The sequence below is a fragment of the Chelon labrosus genome (genome assembly GCF_963514085.1).
Source record: "Chelon labrosus genome assembly, chromosome: 5".
In the NCBI taxonomy this organism is placed as follows: domain Eukaryota; kingdom Metazoa; phylum Chordata; class Actinopteri; order Mugiliformes; family Mugilidae; genus Chelon; species Chelon labrosus.
This window is the reverse complement of record NC_140341.1, coordinates 19001637-19015211: the sequence shown is the minus strand read 5'-3', so window position 1 is coordinate 19015211 and position 13575 is coordinate 19001637. Positions and strand designations below refer to the sequence as shown.

General features: G+C 43.2%; 1 protein-coding gene across 3 annotated transcripts in view; it reads left to right on the top strand.

Moving 5' to 3' along the window:
- The window catches only part of fmnl2a (formin-like 2a), a 47727-nt gene extending 34519 nt beyond the window's left edge, over nt 1–13208 (top strand). Inside the window, exons 11-27 of one of the 3 annotated variants that reach the window (XM_084544884.1) lie at nt 541–651; nt 982–1131; nt 1450–1551; nt 1888–2209; nt 2299–2487; nt 4842–4966; nt 5050–5252; nt 5492–5726; nt 5815–5883; nt 5973–6053; nt 6148–6277; nt 6366–6529; nt 6614–6715; nt 7226–7321; nt 7745–7868; nt 8738–8857; nt 10766–10889. In XM_084544884.1, the coding sequence (XP_084401010.1) occupies nt 541–651; nt 982–1131; nt 1450–1551; nt 1888–2209; nt 2299–2487; nt 4842–4966; nt 5050–5252; nt 5492–5726; nt 5815–5883; nt 5973–6053; nt 6148–6277; nt 6366–6529; nt 6614–6715; nt 7226–7321; nt 7745–7868; nt 8738–8829 (2295 nt within the window). In that variant the 3' untranslated portion in view covers nt 8830–8857; nt 10766–10889. Of the gene's footprint in view, nt 1–540; nt 652–981; nt 1132–1449; nt 1552–1887; nt 2210–2298; nt 2488–4841; nt 4967–5049; nt 5253–5491; nt 5727–5814; nt 5884–5972; nt 6054–6147; nt 6278–6365; nt 6530–6613; nt 6716–7225; nt 7322–7744; nt 7869–8737; nt 8858–10200 lie in introns of all 3 variants that reach the window. The other 2 variants (XM_084544882.1, XM_084544883.1) reach the window with 2 other exon arrangements.
- The last annotated feature ends 367 nt before the right edge of the window (nt 13209–13575 follow it).

Below are 13575 nucleotides of genomic sequence, written 5' to 3'. Positions count from 1 at the left end.
CGGCCTTCAATGGGACTTTGAATGGGGCTTCAGTCGCAAGTTTAGCTCCCGGTCCCCCTGTAGGCCGTCGTCTGACAGCAGCACTAAAGCAAACAGACTTTGTCAAAAGCTGCCATGTCACGTCGAGACAGCTGAGCTTCTTGCGGGAAGTTCATTAAGCCATTGTCGGAGTGTGTGTGAGTGTGCACTAGACAGTGTGAGGAGATCCTCCTTGATCTGTTTGTGAGAGCTCCCATAAGGCAGCCGATGCGGTTGAACTGGCTAATTTTGTTAATTTGTCTTTTCTGATCCTTTTAATCTGCCAGATGAGTTGCTCTGCACGGCAAGGCTGGCAAAATAATGAGGATTTATACGAATCAGTTTTAGGAGAAGCAATATTAACACGCAAAAAAAACACAAGCGCGTTGTAAATCTGCCTGTTAACACTTTGCCATTTGCATTATATTTGGTTTATTTGTAAGCTGTGATAATACCTACTCATACAACATACAGCTGTGCATTTCTCTAACTGTATTCTGTCTGTCTGTCTATATTCCCCAGGTGGCATGCATGCAGTTCATCAACATCGTCGTACACTCAGTGGAGGACATGAACTTCAGAGTTCACCTACAGTACGACTTCACCAAGCTGTGTTTGGACGACTACTTAGATGTAAGTTGAGATGCAGTGCGGCAAGGGAAAAAATGAACAGACGGATATAGCTCTGAACATTCGCAGTCTGAGAATTCATCTCAGTCCGGAACACGTTGTCATTACGGCACGCCTGAGATGGCAACCACTGAAAATCTGTCGATAACGGCCTTTTTCCATTATAGAAAAAAAAAATCTGAAATATCTGTTCTGTAGCTCTGTGTCTTCTGCCTCTGTTTGGAGATCGATGCTTGGCCCCCGAGTCTGAGATTTCAGCCTCATGCGGTGAACCGAAAAAACTGAATGATTTTCTTCAGTCATCTTTTTGTGTGTGTGGTTTTTCTTTTCCAGAAACTAAAGCACACAGAGAGCGATAAGCTGCAGGTCCAGATCCAGGCCTACTTGGATAACGTGTTTGATGTGGGTGCCCTTCTGGAGGATGCGGAGACCAAAAATGCTGCCCTGGAGCGGGTGGAGGAGCTGGAGGAGAACATGTCACATGTGAGAGCCCTCGAGCGCTGATTTGCTCTGACATTAGGAAACAGACTCCTTAGCCTAATTTCCCCTCTTTTCCCTTCTTTCCCTCCCTTTCTGCAAAAGGCTACATATTAATGCCAGGAAGTTGATGGCGCGGCAAAATTACGCCCGTTATGGGAGTTACTGCAACTTCATGCTTTCAGCTACATTTAAAAGTTTTAAGACTATTTTTTTTAAATTCAGAAATATAAAACTTTCCCACTGGATCCCTTTGTTGACAGATTGAGTTGGAGTTTTCATTTCAATTAGCTGACCTTTTCCTTCCGGCTGTTTTTCTCTTAGATGACAGAGAAGCTGCAGGACATGGAAAATGAGGCCATGTCCAAGATTGTGGAGCTGGAGAAGCAGCTGATGCAAAGAAACAAGGAGCTGGATTCCATCAGGGTCAGAATCACTCTCTGAGCGCTGACATCTTTTCTTTGATCTGTAAAAAGCTGGTTATTAGGTTTCACTGCAAGTAGGGGAAGGCCACACGCTTGCATCCAACATTAAATATTCTGCTGATCAATTTATGCATAGATTAAAGATGCATATTTCTTTCAGTGGCATTAAGAAGTCCGTAAAATTTCAATACTACAAAGTAGGTGTTATATAAACCTCCCATTCAACTTGCCCTTTTAAAGAGAAGTCGTTCATGTTTTTTTTTAGATTAGTTTTTCTGTTGCTCCCTCTCATATCTTCTACAACCTTTCTCTTTCTGTCACTTTTATCCCTACACAGGAAGTCTACAAAGACACCAGCTCGCAGGTGCACTCACTGCGGCAGATGTTGAAGGAGAAGGACGAGGCCATCCAGCGACAGAGCAACCTGGAGAAGAAGATCCACGAGCTGGAGAAGCAAGGCACCATCAAGATCCACAAGAAGGGAGATGGAGACATCTCAATCCTGCCCTCGCCTCCCTCCGGTGCGCAGGGTTTGCCTGGCGCCGCGGCTGGAGGAAACGGTGCAGTTGTCAGTCCGAACCATGTGGGCGTGTCGGCGAGTGCCGCCGCTCCACCGCCGCCTCCTCCTCCGCCCCCTCCACTGCCTGAGAATGGCACATGTAGGTTTAATATTAGTCCAAGAAAAACTGAGCTGAATAACAGACTAGACCCAAATAATGAATGTGTTTTTTTCTTACCTCTCTCCCAGTGCTGAACGGACCATCATCGATTATTCCAGCAGCGGCTCCGCCACCTCCGCCACCACCTCCTCCTCCCCCTCCACCCCCCGGACTGGCCTCAGCAATATCAGGCCCTCTGCCTCCACCGCCGCCTCCTGCTGCCCCCCCACTGCCAGGCTGCGGGACGCCCACTGTCATCATGAACTCCGGCTTAGCAGGTACGTTCAGACAGTGGGGAAAAAAGGATCACACAGAATCATACTTGTGTCTTAATGCTACGTAGCAGCTTCTTTATTTTGTTAGTAACATGCAGATTTATTCATCCTAAGAGGACACATGTGTGGCTGTGGGGAAGTTATCCGGCATAAAATGAAAAAAAAGAAAGACACAACTGGAAGTTAGAGTAACACTGGTTCATTGTTTATAGCGTCATAAACAATGATATTTTATATACTGATTTTCTCAAAGAAAAGATGGCTTTGATATTACAAAGGCAGATGTTAATTTAATACAAGTCAGACTTCTTTTCTACAACAAACCAGATTATTGTTGTTTTAATAAAGGATTAAGGCAATAATTGATCTGATTTCATTACTCTGCGAGCAATATTATGATTCCACGCTGCACACAGCATGAGTGTGTGAGCAGCGCGACGCCGCGAACGGAGGTGTGCAGCGCCTGCAGCTTTTCGTCCTTGCTCCTTCTTATTCTGCTACTCGCTGAAATATTTCAAACTTCTCCGCTTTCAGGAAATGCAAACAATATCTGTCTTTCTTCACTTTCCTTGCTTTATTTTTTTGTTGTCACTACTTCAGAACAAAAGTGAAAGTAGTTCCGAGTTAAATGCTTTTAGCGTGAAGCTGCAGCAGAAGGAAAAGTTCGGTTTGCATGCGCAGCAATCTCTGAAATCTTAGCAGTTGTCTGATGCTGATTGCAGCATTCTGCAGTAAATGAACACGGCATTTCCACAGAATGTCACCACACACTGCAGTGTTGCAGCAGCTTCACAATAAAGGCATTCTGCTTGACAGGACTCAGCGGAGGTATAGGCCAGAGGCTGCTGCAAGCTTGAGTTAGACAGTAACAACTGATTGGCTTCTTACAGTTACTGAAAGTCATACATATATATATATATATATAAATACTGTATATGGACCCTTTCCACTAACATTGTGGTTGGTGGGCCCAAACAGAATACAGTAGCTGAATAAATATGCTATTATTATCTGGTGTTTACATATGTCTACATGTTTAAGACATTTTATACTAAGGGTTCCCAACAGTGCTGACTAGCATATTCGCCTTTCAAACCTACCATCTGATACGTCACAACGGCAAACCTTCATGTGACTCACTCAGTCAGTTCAGTATCTAGATCAGCCTGTACTGTACGGTAGATGCGGGTGCATATTTCTCAGTATATATGGATGTGCAATCTGCATTTCTCGTCAAATAACCGCCTTGAGAAACTTGAAGCACAAGTCAGAAAGCAAACCACTGCCAGTCAGTTACAGCTTTCCTCATGGAGCACAGATTCTTTACTGTAGCATGTGTTTGTGATGTGCATGTGTAATCAATCTCACTAACTCTGCCGATTTCTTATTGATTTCTCTTTTGAATTGTTTCTTTTTTCTGCCAACCAGAGGGACCCATCAAACTCTTCTGTAGGTTCTGCCTGTCATTTTCTGTTTTTTGTCTTCCCACCGTTTCCTTTCTTTCCCCCAAGTGGTTTGAAAGTGGTATTATTTTCAGTCTCCCAGTTGAAAACGTAGGAGAATGGTTGTGTAATTATTATGTCGTTATCATCATTTCTCACACATATTGTGTCTTCTTGTTCCTCTTTGCCACTTCTCACTAACATCAGCGCCAGCCTCTTTTATAAACGCATGTTCTATAAAAGCATGTTTCTTACCATTCTGCTGTTTTCAGTAAGATTAGCGGTTTTAAACAACAAAGAAAATACCACATTTCAAACCTTAGCATGGTTTTCCTTCACACTTTGCTGTCGTGCTGTGAGTGTGTGTGTGTGTGTGTTTTTGAGTGAAACATTGCCACATCCTGCAGAGCTGGCTGCATGCTGAGACACAATGACCTGCCGTGGCACGTGGATGATTAAAGTTAAAGGAATTGTGCGGCGCTGGAATGCTGTTTGCTTTCCCATGATAGCCTTATCTTTCCGCCCCCGTTGACGCCTTGTCCGTGTGGCACCTCCACTTTCGGCTTCAGTGAAGCAGCACCGGTGGCTACAAATAGCTTTAACAGGTCCAATAAATAGTTTTTCACCATGCCCGACAGGAAATCCTCACAAGCGTACCCTCTGGCCTCAGTTCTCTGCCAGAGGCTTAGAAGTTTTCCTCCTCTTTAAATAATAAAAGTACGATCAAGTTTCCTCACTGTTAGGTTGAATGACAGCTATAGTGTTTATAGCCTCTCAGAGAGTCATATCCATGTGTTAACACTCCCAGACACCCATATACCCTTTCACCTGCATGTGTGAACGTATGTCTGTGTGTTTGTGCACGCTCTGATACTAGATAGGGACGCTGTGCTAACTTGTCTCTGTCCTCTTCAGCTGTTAAGATCAAGAAACCCATCAAGACAAAGTTCCGTATGCCCGTCTTCAACTGGGTGGCCCTGAAGCCAAATCAGATCAATGGCACCGTCTTCAATGAGATCGATGACGAGAGGATACTCGAGGTAATCCTCATCCGTTATCTGCTCCCCGTCGCTTTTTCTGCCCAATAGCAATACATCAACGGGTTGTCGTTTTGGCCTCTTAGGACCTGAACGTCGATGAGTTTGAGGAGATGTTTAAGACGAAAGCCCAGGGCGCGCCCATCGACCTTACCATGAGTAAGCAGAAGGTCATCCAGAAGATGCCAAACAAGGTGACTCTGCTGGACTCCAACAGGGCGAAGAACCTGGCCATCACGCTGAGGAAAGTGGGCAAGATGCCCGAGGAGATCTGCAAAGCCATTCAGCTGTAAGACTTCTAAATAAAAGCCAATGATCCTTTTAGTGTTCTTGCATAACTTTCCTGCATGTAGTAGTTTCTCCTGAATGAGACATTATATTTTTAGTATAGCATTAGTATTTTTTCTAAATTAAAGTCATATTTATAGCTTTCTAAATATTTTTTCTTTCATTATATCAGTTGGTTTTCTACAGACATAATGAAACTGTATGTAATCTGTATGTTACTCGTGTCTCCTCCTCTCCCAGGTTCGACCTCCGGACTCTCCCGGTGGACTATGTGGAGTGCCTGATGCGCTTCCAGCCCACGGAGAACGAGATTAAAGTCCTGCGGCAGTTCGAGAAGGAGCGCAAGCCTGTCGAGAGCCTGACGGACGAGGACCGCTTCATGATGCAGTTCAGCAAGATCGAGCGGCTCATGCAGAAGATGACCATCATGGCCTTCATCGGCAACTTCACTGAAAGCGTGCAGATGCTCACGCCGGTGAATAAAGACTCCTTCACTTTCACGCTCGTCCGTAGCGGTTTCTGATGTTGTGACTGAATTTCGCTCTCTTTGCTCGCCCCCGCAGCAACTACATGCTGTCATCGCGGCGTCTGTGTCCATCAAGTCGTCTCAGAAGCTGAAGAAGATTTTAGAGGTAACTCGACTGTTTGTGTCTGAACTGGATATAACATTGAACGCGTGCTTAGTTTCCTTTTTCAATTTTAATTTCCAACTATTCTGCAGATCATCCTGGCACTTGGGAACTACATGAACAGCAGCAAAAGAGGAGCAGTGTATGGATTCAAGCTGCAAAGTTTAGACTTGGTGAGCTGATTTCTCTTTCCTCTAGAGCTCCACTTTAAAGCTTTTTCCTCACAAATGTTCATGCACATCTGTTTTTCTTTTACTTTCCCCGCAGCTACTCGATACCAAGTCGACGGACCGAAAGATAACATTGTTACACTACATAGCGAACGTGGTGAAGGAGAAATACACACAAGTCTCTCTCTTCTACAACGAGCTGCACTATGTGGAGAAAGCTGCAGCAGGTGAGCCGCACGGCGCAACACAAATCCCTCTCGTACTTTTTCGTAAGTGCGCAGAGAATCTTTACTTTAAACTCGCCCGTGTTCGCAGTGTCGCTGGACAACGTCCTGCTGGATGTTAAGGAGCTGCAGAGAGGCATGGAGCTGACCAAAAGAGAATACAGCATGCACGGCCACAACACCATGCTCAAAGACTTCATCGCACACAATGAGAGCAAGCTGAAAAAGCTGCAGGATGACGCCAAGATTGCACAGGTAAATGAACGCAAGTCACTCTGTCATCACGAGCAATCCGAGCATCGTCTAAATAGTTTTTTTTTTTTTTCTGTTCTCTTAAAGGACGCCTTTGACGAGGCGGTGAAGTTCTTCGGGGAGAACTCCAAAACCACACCGCCATCTGTCTTCTTCCCTGTGTTTGTGCGATTTGTAAAGGCTTACAGGGTGAGTCGCACAATGGTCTCACACACACTTGAGTGTATATGCCCTCTGGTGTTTTACTACAGTGCACTGCTTTCTTACAAAATTAACGTAAACTCCAATGAGTTTGTAAATGATGATGTTTTACATTTATGTACTAACAAACAGTAAAATGAAAACCCGTTATCGCACTCCACTGTTTTTATATTTATGAGTTTCTCGTTAAATATGCAAATGTTTCACACATTTGAACGGCGTACACGAACGTGGGATTCAATCCAAAACTTGTTGGAAGTGCTTTTAAGTTGTTTTCCTCCCTCGGCTGCTGCGTGTCAACTCCGTTTAGTGCAGTGCTTCTTCTTCTTAACTCCTCCAAACCGCATCAGTTTCACTTCATTTGCGGCCTTTCATGATGCTGCAGCAGGGTCTCAGTGCACCACATGGTGGTTCTTATAACTTGGCAAGGGGACACTTTTCTGCAGAGGTTTTACCTGGTAGACGTGTGAACATGATGTGGATGTGTCATGTCCTCAGCAAGCGGAGGAGGACAACGAGCAGAAGAAGAGGCAGGAGCAAATTCTCATGGAGAAGCTTCTGGAACAAGAGGCCATGATGGAGGAAGGCCAGAAGGTAACACACACTTCCATCCCCACTCTCTTTTTCTGTCCTCCTTGCCCCCTCCCTCTCTATACCCTCCCCCTAGAGTGCTCTAGGGCATGGTAGCAACAGAGGATCACATTGACCAGAAGGTAAGCCGGCTCCACTTCCTCCCCTTCCGCTTCATCCTCTCTTCCTCCAGACTCCTGATCACAGGATTAGCAGAGCAGTGACTGCCTGCTGAGCGCGCTTCTATCTAGTTCGACAGTCTGACACCCCGCTGAGCTTCATCACATAAACTCAGACTTGTACGACTTAAATAGTTCAATTAACTCACACATGCACAAGCGCCAGAATGAAGGCTCAATTGAGCTAAAATAAATTACGGTTGTGATAAGACTGCTGATGGAATAATACTCTAGTTATACATACTTTGTCTGCGTGTGTCCTCCTCAGTCCCCATCCCACAAGAACAAGCGGCAGCAGCAGGAGCTGATCCAGGAGCTCAGGAGGAAACAGGTGAAAGACAGCCGGCACGTCTACGAAGGCAAAGACGGAGCGATCGAGGACATCATCACGGGTAACGTCACCTGGACCGGGCTGCGGACCAGTCGCCTCAAACGCACATTCACACACGACACGTGGCGCTCTGCATGAAGGTCCTCTTCTGCTAGGAATTCAGTCATTAACAAAGGGATTCTAAACCAACTAACACAGTGACTTTTGCTCTGTCAAAATTCAGCTGTCAGGTGATTCATTTGGTTCTCAAAACATCTAACAAGGACAAAAAAAACACCGACAGCTAATCTGGTGCTATTCGTCTCAAATGTGTCTGATGAGTACTGCTTATCTGCTTTGTCTTTGCTTTTTAATGCCTGTTCATAGACAGGGCCGGGGTATGACTATCTCCTGCAATGCTAATCGGTTATAGAGGGCACATGAAAGTTTTTGGGCACTGGTAGAAAGTAAAGAAGTACAGTTACTCAAGTACAGTACCTGAGCAAACAGAGATACGGGTTTGAGGTACTTGTACTTCAGTATTTACTGTCATACTTCTACTTAACTACATTTCATATTATATAGCCTCTAATCTGACATGTGTAGTTAATAGTTTCTCTAGGAAAATAATAATAATAATAATAATTGTATATTACATAGTAGTTACTAGCTACTTACATATTAACACATCAGTATTACAACACTAAATTTATATTGATTCGTAACAGTAAAACTTGTGTATGTATATATTCTTACAAACAAAATCAGAAAGAAGAAGTCAGGCCCTTCAATAAAGTGTTTTAAAGAGAGATTTTTTTCCCGGGCCCCGATGCCGTTGTTGGGTATTTGCTTAGCGCTAACCAGTGCTAAACCTCCTGTAGCAATCTGCTCTTCTTACATTGTGTTTGTCTTGTTTTGTCCTGGCTGTTGTCCCTGTCGTTCTCAATGCAGTGCTGAAGACCGTGCCCTTTACCGCCCGCACAGCCAAGCGCGGCTCTCGGTTCTTCTGCGAGCCCGCTCTCAATGAGGAGTACCATTACTAAGCTTGTAGAACTCTCTCTCTTCTCAAAGGTTGCTGGAACAAAAACGTTCTCCTCTTTACTCTCCTCCCTCCTTGCATGCCCCCTTCGCGCGCCTTCACCTTTAACCCGTCAGCTGTCGCGCTCGGGACCCGTGCATGTGCCATGGTTTCTGGGGACACGCGTGTGTTTGTGTGTTTGTGTGTTTGTTAATGTGTTTTTCCAACCCTTTTGAGCATGAGATGGTATTTGGGGTAACTTTCTCTGCCCACCTGCATGGAGTGTGACACCCACGTTCATCATCTTTATTTTATCAACCATGGCAAACCATAATGTCACAGAGAAAATCTAATGTACTGACAGGAAATTAAACAGAAAGGCTTGATGCTGCCATCTAGTGGCTCTAGAGGGAAAACAAGTGATGAGTTAAGAATAGCACTTCATCGTTTGTCCAGCCTGCAATTTGGTCAGCACCCTGTTGCAGTCCGTCTTGTAACGCACATACATACAATCTTCAGTTCTCATCTGTACTTGCAGGTGTCACTAATGATGTGTAAGTGCCTGTGGCATTATAACTTGCTTTTTCTCTGTGTGTTAAGTCAATGTTTTAAGAAAGTACGTTTGTGTGTTCATTATTCACGTCATTACCATTGTTCAGACAGTTTCTCGCATGCTGATTACTTCCTCCCTGCCACTTTCCCACAATGCACCCCAGCTCTACCGCATTAAAGCCCGCATGCTGTGCTATCTCCTGCTGCCTGCTGACAAGTCACCTCTCTGCCAAATGACTTTTCTGCGGTTTAGCACTACTATTAAGGCATGCTGTGTGCACATAAATAACCCGTTCCATTTCAGGAGTCTGTCTGTGTTGTTGCGCTACTAACAGGTTGTGTCACTGAATCTGTTTTGTGGTAATTAATCCATTAGTAGTCAGGGTTTCCCCGCACGCATGCTTGGGTTTGGTTTCTTGGGTTCCTTGGGTTTGGTTTTTGGTGACGGTGCTGTTAAAGATAACAATTCTGCTCTGTTTTGGTTTGGGTTATTATTTTTCTTCTTTATTATTTTCTTTTTCAGTTTACTTTGTACTGGAAGTTTGAAAGGGGCTCTCCTCCTGTCCTGCTGGTAGCCACTTTGCAAAGCAGTCTGAGTCTAGTAACAGAAAAAAAAAAGACAAGCTTCAGTCCTCCTCTGCCAGTTCAACCAGTTAACATCCTTTAGCTCTGTCCTCTCTCTCTCTCATGCCCATACCTTCCTCTGGCCTTTCCACATGCAGCCTACTGCCACTCTGCTTTGCTCTTGCAGCGCTCTCTTGGCAATGTGAACATGTTAGGCTGACATGCTCCGGTTGGCCTCCACCTCCATTTTTAACCTTCATTTTGTCTTCTTTTCATCTAGCCCTAAAGAAGAATAATATAACTAAATTTCCCAATGTCCACTCGAGGGTAAGGAACTCCTCCAGTAGCTCCCCTGTAGTGGTGGATGTGTCCCAAACCTGGCAAGCATCTCTTTATTACCTCCCTTACTGTCTTTTAATTTAGGTTCCACTCATCATCGACCTTCCTGTCTCTGTTTTCTCCTCATTGTTGCTCCTTCTTAGTAAATTACACTGTCTAAGATTTATACCGTACCCCTTTCAGTAGTTTCTTTTCTCTTCTCCTTTTTAATGAGAACATGCTTCTTGGTTTCACAAGATGCATGGAAGGATTTCTAGATTTCTGGCAGAGGCTCAAAAGTGAAAACCCAGTGGCCTGTCTGGCCTGTAGTAATAACCAGAGACAGCTGACCCGCAGGGCTATTTTATTTTTTTTTATGTATATGTAGACACCATTCTGCTTTGAAAGACAGGCTGCCAGCACTTCTGAACAGTGTGGGCTCATCAAAATGCCCTGACAAGTTGACTGACGTCTCTTTTATCCACTGCCCCAACCCCCATCCGACCCCGTCTCCTCCCCCCACTCAGATTTGAGGAATCAGCCTTACAGGCGAGCAGATGCCGTGCGGAGGAGCGTAAGGAGGCGCTTCGACGATCAGAACCTGCGGCCGGTGAACAATGGCGAAGTGGTCATGTGACGAGGGAGCGGTGCATGTGCTGGAGGAGGTGGGAAGTGGCGAGAGCGTCGAGAAGAGAGAGGGAGTGACAGAAAGTGTGATGCAGAGTAGAGGATGACAAGTGAAAGAGTGTTTGGAATTGAGTATGTATATATATTACATAAGAACACAATATTCCATGTTTGTGTTACAGTAGCAGTGATTCACTATGAAGGACTGTAGCGGACTGAATACACAGAGTCTGAAAGGTTGATTTAAAAACCCTAAGACAAGCCAAGTGCCTGAACTTATTTTTGTGGTCTTCTGTTTGTCTGACGACTGTTTTTAATAATCCCTTTCCAAGCAATACAACCTTGACCTGGCTTTAATTCTTAAGGTGTGTAAAAGTGGACATGCAGTGGCCTTAAGAGCCACGTGAAAAGATAATGTAGAATGTATGGGACGCGTTCCCTTTAGCTGTTACGAACATTACACCTGTGGTATCTCGGTACATTCCGGTGCTCTTGTGCATACAGACGTGTGCTCAACTTGCACTTTTTCTTTCTTTTTCTTTTTTTTTTTAACATCTCACGAGGCTTCTCGAGTTTTTCTAAAAGGGCTGATGATCTGGAAAGGAAAAACGTGATCGGAAAAAAATAAATCTCTATATTTGTACTAAAGTATAAGGTAGAAAAAGAAGGAATGAAAATGTGAATTGTATTTATAGCAGTCATCTTCATACTGACGTCTTTCATCAGGTTACTACAAGCCTGGATTTGTAGCTAATCCATAAAAGACGACTTTTGTTTAAAAGTGCATTTCTGTAGCTGCACATCAATTCATCTGGTTTTTGGGAGCAAGCACGTAAAGCTATGTGAATACATTTTCTACCAAACTGCACGGAAGTTCCTCAACCCGACTGGAAGTCATGTCAAAACTGGGCATAACTTAGCATTGTGTTTCTGTGAACGTTCTTACGGTTAACACTATTCCAGGCTACTGTGTCTACTCACTTTACTGTAATTTTATTGTATAGTATTTAACCACTGAAAAGATTCCTTTAAGCTCATGTTTTCATCCAGTGTGTCCATGTTCATTCTAAAAGAAAAAAGGCAAAAACAAAAACATTTAAAACAAACTGTTTCCTAAATGTACAGATATTTTGCTACCAACTTTTTTTTTTTTTTTTTTTTTACTCAATTCACATCACACGATGGTTAATAATGTACATATTGTTTAAAACTAAAGTTTTCATTGCCTTGTGCTATACAACTTGAATGTTATTTTAACTTATAGTTTGTTTTTTGTTTTTTTGTATATTTAATTAAGCCAAATGCAGCCAGAAATCTTACAGTAGTGTTTAATCATACGTTTCACTGTTGTGCAGGAGGTGGCGGTTCACTCGGTTTGCTTGTGTGTGTATCGAACACCAGCCACACTAACCATTAAAGCTAGTAGTAGTAGTTGACCTGTAGCAGGCTGATTTGTGGCTTATTGATACACACTCATCTGACTGTCTCAACTGAAGCATTCAGCTCTTTTTCTGCCAACCTCACTGTCTGTTACCGTGTCATTTCTCAAACTGGATAATACTGGCATGTTTTTTTGTTTTTTTGTTTTTTTTTTTAAATTTCACCAGAAATGTATTTTAGGCTGTTTGTGCTGATTACAAAATAACAAGCTTTTTTTTTTTTTGTTAATTAGGTGAAATGAGATTTTCAACAAATATGATAAAATAAACTATTTACATTGAATATAAAATTGTTTACTTTGAGTGATACTTTCTGTCCGACTCTCTTGTTCAGGGGTGTCAAACTCACTTTAGTTACATACAGCCCAATTTGATATCAAGCAGACCGGACCAGTAACATAATAGCATAATAACCTATAAGTAACGACATTGGTTACCCATTTGTTTTAGTGCAAAGAAGAACGAGAATTTAATAAACAAAAATGAAATTTCTTAAGAAAAATAAGTGCAATTTGGGTGCATTACTGTCTGCTGTTTAGTCCTGGGTCTCAGTGTTGTGTTCTTACTTAAACAGTGGACAAATTAATGATAGCAGTTATTTTCATTGAAAAATTGCAGTCTAATGTACTTTTCGCAAATTCATGCTGCGGGTCAGATTAGACCCTCTGGTCGGCCGCTTTTGGCCCGCGGGCCGTATGTTTGACAGTTGAAACTGGTGTAATGTAAATTAAGTCCTTATGTAGGTACACAAGATGACATACAGTTAGTTGTGTTCAAAATAATAGCAGTCCAACATCACTAACCAGATCAATCGCTGTTTTTGGTAGAAATTATATTTCTACATGGCAGATAATTTACTAGTAGGTGTAGTAGAGTAATAGAAAACCAACTGTCAGTGACATGCATGCTGCTCATTCTGTGTAATTTAATCATTAATTCAAAGGGACGTGTTCAAGATAATAGCGGCGTGGAGTTCATTTAGTGAGGTCATTCTTTCTGTGAAAAAACAGGTGTCAAACAGGTGGCTCAGGACAAAAGCAGCAAATGTACATATAGAGCATTTCTCTCTGAAAATCTGAGTAACATGGGTCGTTCCAGACGTTGCTCAGAAGAACAGCGCACTTTAATTAAAAAGTCGATTAAAGATAGGACAACATATGTAGAAAATGATAGGCTGCTAAGCTAAAATGATCTCATATGCTTTAAAACGTCGACCAAATCCAGAAAGACGTGGAAGAAAATGTAAAACTACCATTCGAATGGATCGAAGA